General features: G+C 51.7%; 1 protein-coding gene across 4 annotated transcripts in view; it reads left to right on the plus strand.

Moving 5' to 3' along the window:
• CUX1 (cut-like homeobox 1) overlaps positions 1-12,487 on the plus strand; it is a 365,653-nt gene that overhangs the window by 297,179 nt on the left and 55,987 nt on the right. Inside the window, exons 16-20 of one of the 4 annotated variants that reach the window (XM_012663952.1) lie at positions 254-319; positions 1,604-1,705; positions 4,053-4,882; positions 6,749-6,914; positions 7,504-7,560. The exons of the other annotated variants lie outside the window; for them this stretch is intronic. Of the exons in view, the coding sequence (XP_012519406.1) occupies positions 254-319; positions 1,604-1,705; positions 4,053-4,882; positions 6,749-6,914; positions 7,504-7,560 (1,221 nt within the window). The remainder of the gene's footprint in view (positions 1-253; positions 320-1,603; positions 1,706-4,052; positions 4,883-6,748; positions 6,915-7,503; positions 7,561-12,487) is intronic. 4 annotated transcript variants of the gene reach the window in all.

A 12,487-nucleotide genomic window follows, 5' to 3' on the forward strand; every position in this document is an offset into this window, starting at 1 on the left:
GCACCCTCTCAGCGTTGCTGCCCTAGGCCGCTCCTTAGGTCTGTCTGATCTCCTGCAGTAGAGCCGTGGCCCACACGGGCTGGTCAGCCAGGGAAGGGCCTCTCCAAAGTTTCTAGTAACTGCCAAGTTGCATAGGAAGCCCTGAGCCCTTTCTTTAGCAACAGGCAGCTCAGATTTCATGTCACGCAGCCCATATCGTCAACACCACCATTCCCCTGATTGTTTTGTTCTTACCACACTTGTTTTTCAACAGAGAATCCAGGCCAGAGCCTGAACAGACTATTTCAGGAAGTACCGAAACGAAGAAGTGGGTCTGAAGGTATGTTGCAGGCAGGTGTTTTTCTTTGCAGTCAGTAACCTAGGAAGCAGCATGTCCTTAGCTGTGTATTTGGGATAAAACTGTACAGTGTGATTCTGGCCTGGAACCTGATGGAAAAACAGAGCTAGTAAGTATAAAACAAGGCACGGGTTCAAATTCACCCAGCCCCTCCCCGCTGAGCTGCCCGCACTCTCCTGAGTGCAGACAAGGCACAAACAGGTATCACTAAGATACATCCCTGAAGTCCAAATCCAACCCCCTTCAGATTCCAATTACACTTTTCCCATTTTCTCAGAAGCAGGTGAAAGAATTAGAATTGTTGCTCTGAGAAAAATCAGGTGACCGAGTCAAATCAGATACTGCTGCTTCCTCGTACTTTTAACTCTGAAGTATGTTCAAGGTCCTCCGGAGTGGACAAATTCCACATCCAATCGGTTCTCCTGGGGGCCTTGGCAAGCCAGCTCCCACTGCACTCCTTGGAGTTGCGTCTTCAATGGGGCTTCATCCCAGTGATATACTTGTTTTTAAATGGTTTACTGTGGTGGTTCCTATTTCGTAAGGTAGTGAAAAATTAAAATACCTGGACGGCTTCCAGGAAGAGCTGGGGCCAGCCCCGGGCCATGGTAGCTTCCTTGCATCCACACGTGGGGCTGCTCTGCAGAGCCTCACCGTATGACCGTAAGAGTGAATTCTTATCCTTTAGGAATTTCTGCAGGCTTCTCTCCTCGTGCATAAATTTTAACAAGACATTATGTGATAGCAGATTCAGAACTTTTAAGTTAAGCCTGTGCCTCTTCACCTTGTAAGTGCAAATGATTGACAGGCGATCATCCTCACCCTCGGCCCTCCTTCCCCGCTTGCCCTGTGTGGGCTGCCAGCCTCCAGTAAGTGGGCAGAGCTGAACAGAGTCTCAGGCCAAACTGTTTGTTGGAGTTGCTTTTAAATGGCTCATGGAAAACAATGCCTTTTAATCTTTCATCTTTTTTTACACTGGATGAAATGATTTGTTCTCCCTGGTAGTAACCCACGGGCAGTGTCCAGCTCGGGTAAATGTGAGAGCTTCTCCCACTGGCAGAGTAATATTTACTATAAGGCAGACACAGCAGGAAGCCCCTCCTGCCCAGTGTCTCGGCACAGCCAGTACAGGCCATGGGGAGGCCACACCTGCCTCCTCACCATCACCAGCCTTGGCTCGGGGCTCTTTGTCAGAATGACATCTTCGTGCAGCGCTGATTTTCATTCAAGGTTTGGGTTTGATGTCATTGCTGTGACTTCTCCCTGCAGGTAACATCACCACCCGGATCCGAGCCTCAGACACCGGCTCTGACGAAGCAATCAAGTCCATCCTGGAACAAGCCAAGAGGGAGCTCCAAGTGCAGAAAACTGGTATGGCTTCTGTTTCTTCAACCGCTGTGTTCCAAACTTAATTAAAAGAAGTGTCATGAGTGTTCGGGTCAGCAGTAATTAACTTTTTTTTTTTTTTTTAAAACAATAGCGAAGGTTTTGTTTTCAAGCAAAAAGTCGCACGCAGAGAGGAGCAGGTCTGTGTGACTCGTAGTTTTGCTAACAGTTACCATTCTTCTTATCATGTCATTCCCTAGCATTGACGCAAGATCATACCTCTCCCCTAGAATCTCCTTAACTGAACTTAAACTACCAAGTAGTTTGTATCCAATATCCTTTCTTAAATGCAGTACAGGCTTGCGTTATTTGGTTGTTATCACACTTGACCAAATGCAACTGAAAAAGAACAGTCAAAAAATAAATTCTTAACAGCTGCTGTGCGAACTCAAATGTTGCTAGCAAGGAACGGGCAGTGTTAGTGGTTAGGCGCCCACCTCTGCAACCTGCCTTGGGAGTTGGGGCTCCACGCTCCCTGACAGCTGCGTTTTCCAAGAGGAAAAAACTCCCACGTTTCTGCCTCTCTCTGTCCGAACTCTGTTTGCCTGAGAGGAGCACCACGCTGCAGACTCAGACTCTCTGCAGGAGAAGCCAATTGTCTGAATTCCCTTCCTGGGGCTCAGCACACAGACACAGGCCTGTCCCATACCCATGCAGCCCCTGTTCCGCAGAGCCCCGCACCACAGACCTGGCCACGGGCACCTGCCCGGCCTGCCAGCCATGACAGCTGAGCATCAACCACCAGCTGGCCACCACCCTGGTCACTCATTCTTCTCCACCTCCTACGTGCCTTGTTCAGTGTGGGGCTGGGGAGCTCAGTGCTCCCTTCTGGGTCCCTGGCCTGGGCACTTTCACCTGCCTCACTCTGCTGCAACGGAGCCCTCATAACCTGGAAGATGGGTTTTATTATCCTGTTATTCCTGATTATCCAACTCAGCCTCAGAGTTAAAATGATTTGCCCAAACTCATTAAATGTTAGTCACTGGGTAGAAACCCCAGCCTCCCAACTCTGGTCCCTGCACTTTGCCTTCTGCTACCATATGCCTCCTCCTGAAGGCCCCAGGGTGGTCGGCGCTAGTCCTTGTGGGACCTCAAGCCTGGCAGTGGATGGAGCGTTCAATCCAGCGTGGTTCTTGCCCTGGTTGGCCAGAATTGAGGTTTAAGCCAGCACTGCCCCCAGGTGTCTGAACAACCAGAGGCCTTAGCGGGCCGCCCAGCAGGAATTGAGAGAGGAAAGACCTGCTCCGAGGTCTGGCTCCCTTCATTGCCTGTCTGCTCTCTGAGCCTTGGTTTCCTCATCTGCAAAGTGGTTGGTGGCACTGCCCGCACCCAAGGACGCCACAGGGCGCATGAGCTTGAGGAAGGAAGGCCCTCTGTGAAGTAGGAAGGCACTGGAGAAGGTTATAGGTTGTTGCTGTTATTTTAGGCATTTCGGGGCATCATTTAAAGCACACAACAAGCCAGTTTGTATGCTTTCCTCCCCTGGCTGTGAAGGTGTATGATTTGGGGAACAAGGGGTAGAGCCAGGAAGGCCATAGACTCCTGAAATGTCAGATCAGAGCTAGGGCGTCCTGAAGGGGCATTCAGCCAGGACCACTCTCCACAGTCACCTGGGAACTGGTGACAGATGCAGATGCTAGGCCAGCCCCGCTTCTCCTCAGTCAGACGTAGCAGGGGGCCTGGGCATATGTATTTTAATAGCTAACAGCCAGCGATGTGGTCCATTACCCTCCCAGTGTACAGATGGGAATAATGAGGCCCAAAGATGCCTGTGACTTCCTAAGCCCACAGATCCTGGAGTCCCAGGCCAGGGACTCCCTTGAACCTCACTGTGGCTCCTCTTCCCTCTTCCTATGGGGGCGGCTGCCTGCGGCTGGTCACACCACAGCAAAGATTTGGAGCCAGCTCACACATGGCCAGTTATCAAGAGACTCCAGTCTCATGTTGCGGTTAGCTTCTAAACTTTGACAGAACCACTAGGATTTTGGACTGTAGCACAGGAGAATTGACATTAAGTTTAAAGTTCTCAGAAGGGAGGCCCAAGAGGGCGTGTTGGGGAGCAACTTCATGCTTTCCCTTTGTCACCCTCTCGGCTGGCGTGTGCCAGGGGCCATCAGGCCATTGAGCAGTAGCAGTAGTCCTCTGTCCTCATGCCCAGACAAGATGCATGAATGTTTCCTTGACTGGGGGTGGAAAAATAGTGCAGTGTGGTTCTCCCAAATAACCCATGTTTTGTGGGAGGCTGGGGAGAAGGAAGCTGGACTGGGAGAAGCACATCCCCGGCTGATGGGGCTGTTCCGCACAGTCTCACCCCTGTGTTTGCCTCGTGCAGCGGAGCCGGCCCAGCCTTCTTCCGCGTCCAGCAGCGGGAACTCCGATGACGCCATCCGCTCCATCCTGCAGCAAGCCCGCCGCGAGATGGAGGCCCAGCAGGCCGCCCTCGACCCAGCCTTAAAACAAGCGCCACTGTCCCAGACTGACATCACCATCCTGACACCCAAGCTGCTGTCCTCTTCGCCCATGTCAACTGTTCCCAGCTATTCTCCCCTTGCCCTCTCCCTGAAGAAGGCCCCCGCGGCTCCTGAGGCCAGCGCCTCTGCTCTTCCGAACCCCCCAGCCCTCAAAAAGGAGGCCCAGGACACCCCCGGGCTGGACCCCCAGGGAGCAGCTGAGTCTGCACAAGGAGTTCTGAGACACGTGAAAAACGAGGTGGGCCGCAGCGGCGCATGGAAGGACCACTGGTGGAGCACGGTCCAGCCAGAGAGGAGAAACACGGCCGCTTCTGAGGAGGCCAAAGTCGAAGAAGCCAGCAGCGGGAAGGACAAGGTCAGCAGCAGCCAGCCGCGGCCCGAGCGCAGCCAGCTCCAGGGACCCTCATCGGCAGAGTACTGGAAGGAGTGGCCCAACGCCGAGTCCCCGTACTCCCAGAGCTCAGAGTTGAGTCTGACCGGAGCCAGCCGCAGCGAGACGCCCCAGAACAGCCCTCTGCCTTCCTCCCCGATTGTGCCCATGTCAAAGCCCACCAAGCCCTCAGTGCCCCCGCTGACGCCTGAGCAGTATGAGGTCTACATGTACCAGGAGGTGGACACCATCGAGCTCACCCGGCAGGTCAAAGAGAAGCTGGCCAAGAACGGTATCTGCCAAAGGATCTTTGGGGAGAAGGTAGGGGTTCGATTTGGGTTCTCCCGTCCCTCCTCATTGCTTAGGACCGAGTATCCATCCTGGAGCATGTGGCCATCACCCATGTTAATTACCCAAGAGTATAAGGTGTCATCCACTCTCCAGCTTCCAGGGAGGCCGGCCAGTGAGTGTTCCCGCTCCCTGATCACATTTGCTGACCCATCGCGGCCAGGCTCAGGGCTCGGCCTCTCACCCCTGTGCTGCCCTTTCGACCTCTCTGTCATGCTGTGGGGTGGATGGTAAAATCGCCATTTGACAGAGAAGGACGCTAAGGCTCGGAGACGTTCACTACTTGCCCCAAACTGGCAGGTGACTGAATCCAAATGCAGCCTCCGCTGCCAAGTGGAGCTGAAAGGCCCCTCTGCAGACTGTTGTGGCCAAAAACCATCTGATCTGATCACATAGAGGGGCCGCCATGCAGAGATCCAAAAGGGACTTGCTAGAAAAAGCTTCATGAAACGTAATTGTGCCTTTCTCTATAACTCAGAAGGCCTTGGGTGTTGTCTGGCCAGAGAGGTGACGTGACCTGCCTGGGGAACACGCAGCTCAGGGCAGCCCGGGCATGTCTGCCCTTGTTTCCACGTTGGCCTTCCTTGGCTCACGAAAGTGTAATCTTTCTTGCACGATCTTCCGACCCTTTCTGTTCTTTCCTGGTAACTGAGACTCTGGATGGTGGGGATTAGCCATGCCTGTAAAATCTAAAATAAACACAGTGCCCCCGTATACATCCTTTTAGATTAATAGATTACCAAGTATAATGGGAAGCACCCTCCTGCCCCAAAAGGCACCTTCCTGAGGAGCACGTGGCTGGGTCAGTGGGGGCCCACACAGGGCCGTCCCTCCCGCCCCGCACTGTCCTCCCTTCAGCATTTGCACTACGCTGCGCTCTGAATCCTCACAATACTTGATTGTGAACTCTTTGTCCTGATTTTGCAAAAGGTGATGGGGGTGAATAGAACTGAGGATGAGCATTTAAAGTCCCTTGAAATTTCTAGTTCAGTGTTGTAAAAATATCATTTGAGAACATTTAAATAGACATTTGTGCTCATGCCTTAAATTTAGCAGAGACTTAATAGCGTTGAACTTGTTTGGCCCATGAGTGCAGTTTATTCTGGAACTTGAGAACTTTTCAAAAGAGTGATCGGATGCAGCCCCTAAATATCTCTGGGCTGCATCTGTGTCCCGTGGGGGGTGTTTGTGCCTATACATATGTATGGCCATATGTGAGCGTAAGAAAACTCGGGTGTGTACGCGCAACTTGTCGATCGTCTGCAGCTGAATGTCATTCCCAGACTGCCTGCCCCGTCCCACCAGCTCACCTCTGGGCCCTTACCTGTGAGCAGCATGTGATCACAGGGAGCAAATCTTTCTAAATACCACCATGGCTTAGCGTCAGCAAAGGAGACTGACCCATGACCCCCCCGGCACCTCCTGCCCCTGCCTCTGGAGGGGTTCTTGGCCCGGCACCTCTGCCTTTCCTGGTGCCACCAGCAAAGAGCAAGGTGCTCCACAGCCTTCCTCCTCAGGCCATCAGGATGAGACCCAGGGGTATAAGCCCCTCCTCTCCCCGGGAGCTGAAAGCTGCAGCCATAGCCATGGCTCACCCAAAACTCCTCTCGTGCCAGGGCCTCAGCCCACCAGTAATCTTGGAAAGCTTATTTCCCCACCCCAAGCTGTCACCAGTCCCAGGCTGTGGGTCTGTGCTCAGACGTCAGCCCTAGACGCTCTCCTGGGTGTCGTCACCTCTGCCAGGCCTCCACACGGCCCTGTGTGCATCACTGAAGCATTCTGTGGCATCATGCTGATACCTGGGCACTGACAACCGTGTGTCTTTGGTTGACACTCCAGGTGCTGGGCTTGTCCCAGGGCAGCGTCAGCGACATGCTATCCCGGCCAAAGCCATGGAGCAAGCTGACCCAGAAAGGCCGAGAACCCTTTATCCGGATGCAGCTCTGGCTGAACGGCGAGCTGGGCCAGGGTGTCCTGCCTGTTCAAGGGCAGCAGCAAGGGCCAGGTAATGGCAGCCCCACCCGGGAACAGGGGTGGGGAAAGAAGGATCTGTGGAGGAGCCGGCCACCACCTTAGAAGGGCCTGGCCACAGCAGCCCTACCTGGGCCACTGCAGGGAGGGAGGAGGGGACTCTGTTCAGGGAGGCGCCCAGCCACCCTCCCCTGTTGGCTGCTGCAGGGAGGAAGACAGCTGCCCCCTTCCTCCACAACCTGTTGCCATGGGACTGACTTTAGTTTTTAGGAGAGAGAAGATTATGCCTGGCTAATTTTATAAGCAGCAGAAAATGAGTTACCAATTAAGAAAATGCTATTTATACATAAATATAGGTAAAAGTCAAGTAGCTAAATCAGGGAGTCGAGAGGGAAAATCAGTCAAAGGCACAGACGTGAAAAGGATCGGGCGCTGGCTTCCACCTGCTCCCAGCCCGGGGCCTGGCTCTGTCGCAGCAGCGCGGGGCAGGCCTGCTGCCCCCATGCCAGCCCCTCCCCATGAGGAGTGGGGGCCTCCCTCCCTCGGCCGATGCTGCTCGGTTAGGAAGCTTTAAATCCGGGGCTTTGTTTCCTCCTCTAATCGTTACCCTTCTTTTTCTTTAGTCCTGCACTCTGTGACATCGCTACAGGACCCCCTGCCGCAGGGCTGTGTGAGCTCAGGTAACCAGCTGATTTCTGTTGGTTTTATATGAAATATAAATATATTTTATGTTTTCCTGTCCTCTGGTCCATCCCGGGGAGACTCAAAAGGGACCCCTCATTCTGCATTTGATGAGCTGAAAATACAGTGTCCTCTTGGCAAACTGGGTCCCTTGAGGCCCCGCTTTCTACTGGAGAGTGCGTGGGCAGCTGTGTGAAGAGGCTCCGGTAACATTTCCTTGCTTGTTCTAGTCCTGCTGTGGCCTGTTGGTTTCCAGGCACAGAGCCTAGTGCGGGGCTGGGGTCTAAGTCAGAGACAGATTCCGCACTCAGGGGCTCATGGTCTAATAGGAAGTGACCGGGATGGGCATGTCTCTCTCTCCCAGTGGGGTTGTGTCAGGGGGACGCCAGTCCATCCGGGAGGCCTCCAGACGAGGATGGAGAAGGTCAGAGGCTGAGGCAGGTGCTGGGTGGGGCAGCATGAAGGATGTGGCCAGGAAGTCCCTGGGAACAGCTCAGGTGTGAGTGGATGGTGAGCTGGGGACGCCCAGGAGAGTGGCCGAGGCTGGAAATCGAGCCTGGGTGCAGGCTGAGAAGTTTGGGTGCCCCTGTCAGCGTTTGAGAGCCTTGGAGGTCCCTGAGGCCTCCGACCGGACCTGTCCTCTCTGCTGCCAGGCCTCCTGGCCGTGGTGCCTGAACACAGCCTGAGCCCACCGAGGCTGACCCTTGGCCGTGGCTCCTGGGCTCCCTCATACATTCCCCTCATGCCCTGGGCCCATAATCGTAGCAGAGTTTTTCTCACCCAGCTCCTAGGAGCCGCCAGCATCATGAGCCGTTCCTCTTTTTTCCTTTCTCTATTTTTCTAAACATGTTGCTTAGTCTCCATATCCCATTGATTCATTGAAAACACAAACAAAGCTAAGTGAGGAGCACAAGGCCCGCCAGCTTGTTGGAAGCTTTACGAGGAGAAACGTGTAGTGCAGGGAACAGCTGGCTGGCAGCAGCGGCGGCTGCTGCTGCAGGAGCCCCAGCCCACGCGCAGATGCAGCCAGAGCGCGGCAGTGGCATCAAAGTTCCCATTGAGATCTTTGTATGTTTTTAATATTCTGATTTGATTTTGACCAAAGTGGAGGGCAGAAAGCTGTCTCACCCGCGCCGCAGGTCTTCTTGGCTAGACATCTAGATGGAGCGAGCATCCATCTGAAGAAGGATCACTTCATTTCTGGGTTGGCCAATTTAGTTAGCAAGCACCAGAGAACTTACCCTGCACTGGCTTGTGTTCAAAATACTCCAGGGAAAACAATGGACGTAGCTGTTTGTGCTAGAGTTTTGCGGACATTTGCATGAAAAATTACCCTTGCCTCCTGCCCTCATGAAAAGTAGGCCTCCCCTAAACTCCTGAGAGTATTTGCTGCCCCATCCAAGGTGGGACTGGACTTGGCAGAATAAGACTAACATTTTCTAGATCAAAACCCCTTTTTCCTAAATAAAACAGGAAGTCTCCCTGGAGGCCAGGTCTGTTATGATCAATGCCAGAACCACCTACTTGTCAGAACAAATCCTTAAAGAATGGCTTTTCACTTTTTATTGTAGTAGAGTGTCGCCACTGTGCTGGAACATTCATAGGACAGTCACATTTCCAATGTAGGAAAAATACACTGGCCTCCTAAAAGGAATGTCAATGATATTTGTAAAATATCAAATTACTTTATAGAATAAAGTCACTTAAAACTCTTGGGGAGTCGGCAGATTAGAGGAGGGAGAGAGAAACAGGCAGTGAGCCCCGGGAGAAGACCAAACATGGCAGAACTTGCCAGTGGCATTTAAGAAGAGGTGGCAGGTGGGCCTCTCCCTGCTCACCCCAGCAAGGGAGGAGGTTGAGCACAGGTCACTTACCCCAAGCTCCTGCGGTCTGTCAGCCACAGGGAAGCCCCCGGTAGAAGCAATAATTACAGTGACCTTGGAGAAAAATGGAAAAATATTTCTTATATTGTAATAAAAAAATTTTTTGTACATCATGGTAACAGCTAAGCAAAAATGTTTCTCCGGCCAGAAAGACTGGAAGATACTTGTCAAGATAAAAAGCAAGATTATCATATGGTGGCAAGATTATGGGTGGTAGTTTTCCTTGTGTGAAATGTCTTTATTATCAGTTATCTTTTCAAGAGGGTTTCTAAAAATTAAAGTAGCCGTGCTTTCAGTATATGGAATTTAGAGTAGAAAATTAGAATTACTTTCTAAAAGTGAGAAAGGCCCCCACCATCAGGTAAAACTCTTCATTCAGTGCCTTAGCCTAGATTTTATTTTTTCCTCTTTTATCAAAATAAGGCAGTGAAAGTAACTGTAGGTCCTCTCCAGACAATTATTCTAACCCTTGTTTGAGTAGCTGAAAAGATCTGTGGGACAAATCCTTGGGATGAATGACTATAGGAGACTCTGGTATCTTCCATGACGGTGTCTCTGGGGGAAGCTTTCAGCAGTGTTCACCCAGCTGGCAGGGGGATAAGCCCTCTGTTCCTAAGATTGCCACAAGATTCTGATTCCTGCTCTCACCACGGCTACCACAGAATCCTTCCCAAGTGGCCCCTAGACCCAGAAAGATGCTCTGTCCTTGGCGGTGGCCCCATCCACTCCCTGCCTAAAGCAGCTCAGCGTGGGAGACCCAGATGGCTGCAGGCAGGTAACTGTACACCTGGCTTGGTTCATTCCAGAATACTGTGAGAAAATGCTCAGTATCTGAGAATCTGGCCTCTGAGCTGGCCTGGCCTCCCTCCCAGGTGGGCAGGGACTTTGGAAGGCTTGCCTTCTGTCCCCTCCACCAGTTGTAGCCCTTGAGTAAGGGCTGCTGTCTCACAGCAGAGGTGGTGGGGGCCAAATGAGGCGGCTCTGTGTGTGGTTACCATGGCGATCAGGTGCCATGTGCTAGGGTGGCTTCCCCAGCCTGAGCAACAAGACGCTGACCCAGGATCCATTTTCCTCGCTGCAGATCCCTGGCTGCCTCTTCCTGCCCAGCTCTGTCGTCCCTCGGTGCCGCCATTTGCTTTAGGGATTTGTATGTCAAACTTGCTGATCAGTTTTACAATGAGGAGAAACTGAAATCTCAGTTGCATCATCTCTTTTTTCCTCTTGGTGGATATAACCACCTCTGAATGTTCCTTTGGGAACGCTGAGGTGACAGCCTTGGGCATGAAGGAAACTTGATGACATTTTTAATCACCAATGTCATTAGTGACCTGTGCCTTTTTCTTGGAAGCTGTTGAGGCCTCAGTAAAGAGTAAGGTGAGCACTAGGTTCCACGCCAGTCATATAAGTAACTTTTTTTTCTTTTTTAGGAAAAGAGATTTTTAAAGGACTAATCTTCAAATCAGTTACCTTTTAATATATTTCCTGATAAGTCTTAATTTTCTACAAACATTTTTGTGTTGACTTCTTTAAAAATTCTCAGTGCCTTGGGGAGGGGTTGGAGGGGTGAATGGTTCTAACCAGGGTCATCTTTGATCTAACTGGGAAAACTGCATTTGAAGATGCAGTTGCAGGTGGTCCTTGGGGATCGATTCCGCGGCTCCTTTTTGTTGGTCTGTCATTCCTGACATCATCCGTCACTCCTCACTGTCCTGCAGTAGCAGAGCCCTAGAGAGAAGAGGGGGCCCATTAAGATGTGTTTTCTCAGAGCGTGGTCCGCTTACCGGCTGGCAGGTTTTTTTAAGGGAAGCAAACCTCGAGGTACAACAAAGGTGTATATGTGTAGGTAGCAGGTACACAGGTGGATAGACGTGACCTAGTAAGCCACTGGATCATCTGTTTTTTCTTTTTCATTCCTTAAAACTCATTTTCTCTTCACACTTCTTTGGGGTGATTAAGCTCTTTGCCCCCAGGGAGAGGAAAAGGGAAAGGAAAGAGATTATCCTGGATGTGACACGATCGTCCAATACGGAGAACGAAGAGAAGAGCCGCCCGGCACCCGCAGTTTGGTGCCTATTTAACGTGGGAGCATTTTTGCTGGAGCTAACAAGCTCCTACTATTCTGCTTGCACGCTGGCTTCAGGTGTGTTGTGGCGAGCTGTACAAGCAGAAGGGTGGCCCTGTGCCCTCGGATTAACCATAAAATATCCAGCTTTTCCCCAGTGTGGTGTTAGTCAGAAACTGTGGGTTCCAAGCCTTCTCTGCCCATGGAGAATTCCATGGCGCATGTCGCTGTTCTCAGTCAGCAGAGTATCAGCTGCCTCTGCGAGAGGACAGCTGCTACGGTCTGTCTCTAATGTGGGTGGTCCGACAGGGCTGTGGGCCGTCCATGGCCTCACACAACTGGGAGGTCCCCGTGGCCGCAGCCCCCATCGTAGACTGGGCCTCATTCCTTGTTAATTAATGCGCATCATGGCATTCACTTAGTGCCCACCAGACAGCCAGAAAACCATGTCCAGGGTTCTGGTGCTTGGAACTCTGCAATAGGATTCGGTGTCCTTGAATAAGCTCCCCTACGTCAGTGACAAAGGTCAGGGTGTGGCGCATTTGGATAGCGTGTTAACGGAAAGGAGGGGCCGATTGCACCCGCCGAAAATTTCATAGCAGTGTCTGAAGCAGGCAGAACTCTTCATTCAGTGCCTTAGCCTAGATTTTATTTTTTTTTCTTTTTCATTGCCATAAATCAGTGAAAGTAACTATTGGTTCTCTTCAAATAGAATTATTTCAACATTTGTTTGAGTCACTGAAAAGATTTGTATGTAACTGATTTACAAGTAGCCATCGACGACAGATCAAAAACAAAGAGAATCGTGGACTAGAAAGCGCCCTTTCCTGAGCAGGTGGCCGCCGCGCATCAGCTGGCCCGGGATTTCAGCCCTCTGTGCCACCCCTGACTGTCACTGTGGTTTCTTTCTCTCTTGGTCGTAGACTGCATTAGGACATTTTAATTTTATCAAGAGTGGCACAGTAAAGGAATTCTCCACTT

The sequence above is a fragment of the Propithecus coquereli genome, unplaced genomic scaffold, assembly GCF_000956105.1.
Source record: "Propithecus coquereli isolate 6110/MARCELLA unplaced genomic scaffold, Pcoq_1.0 Scaffold840, whole genome shotgun sequence".
Lineage (NCBI taxonomy): Eukaryota > Metazoa > Chordata > Mammalia > Primates > Indriidae > Propithecus > Propithecus coquereli.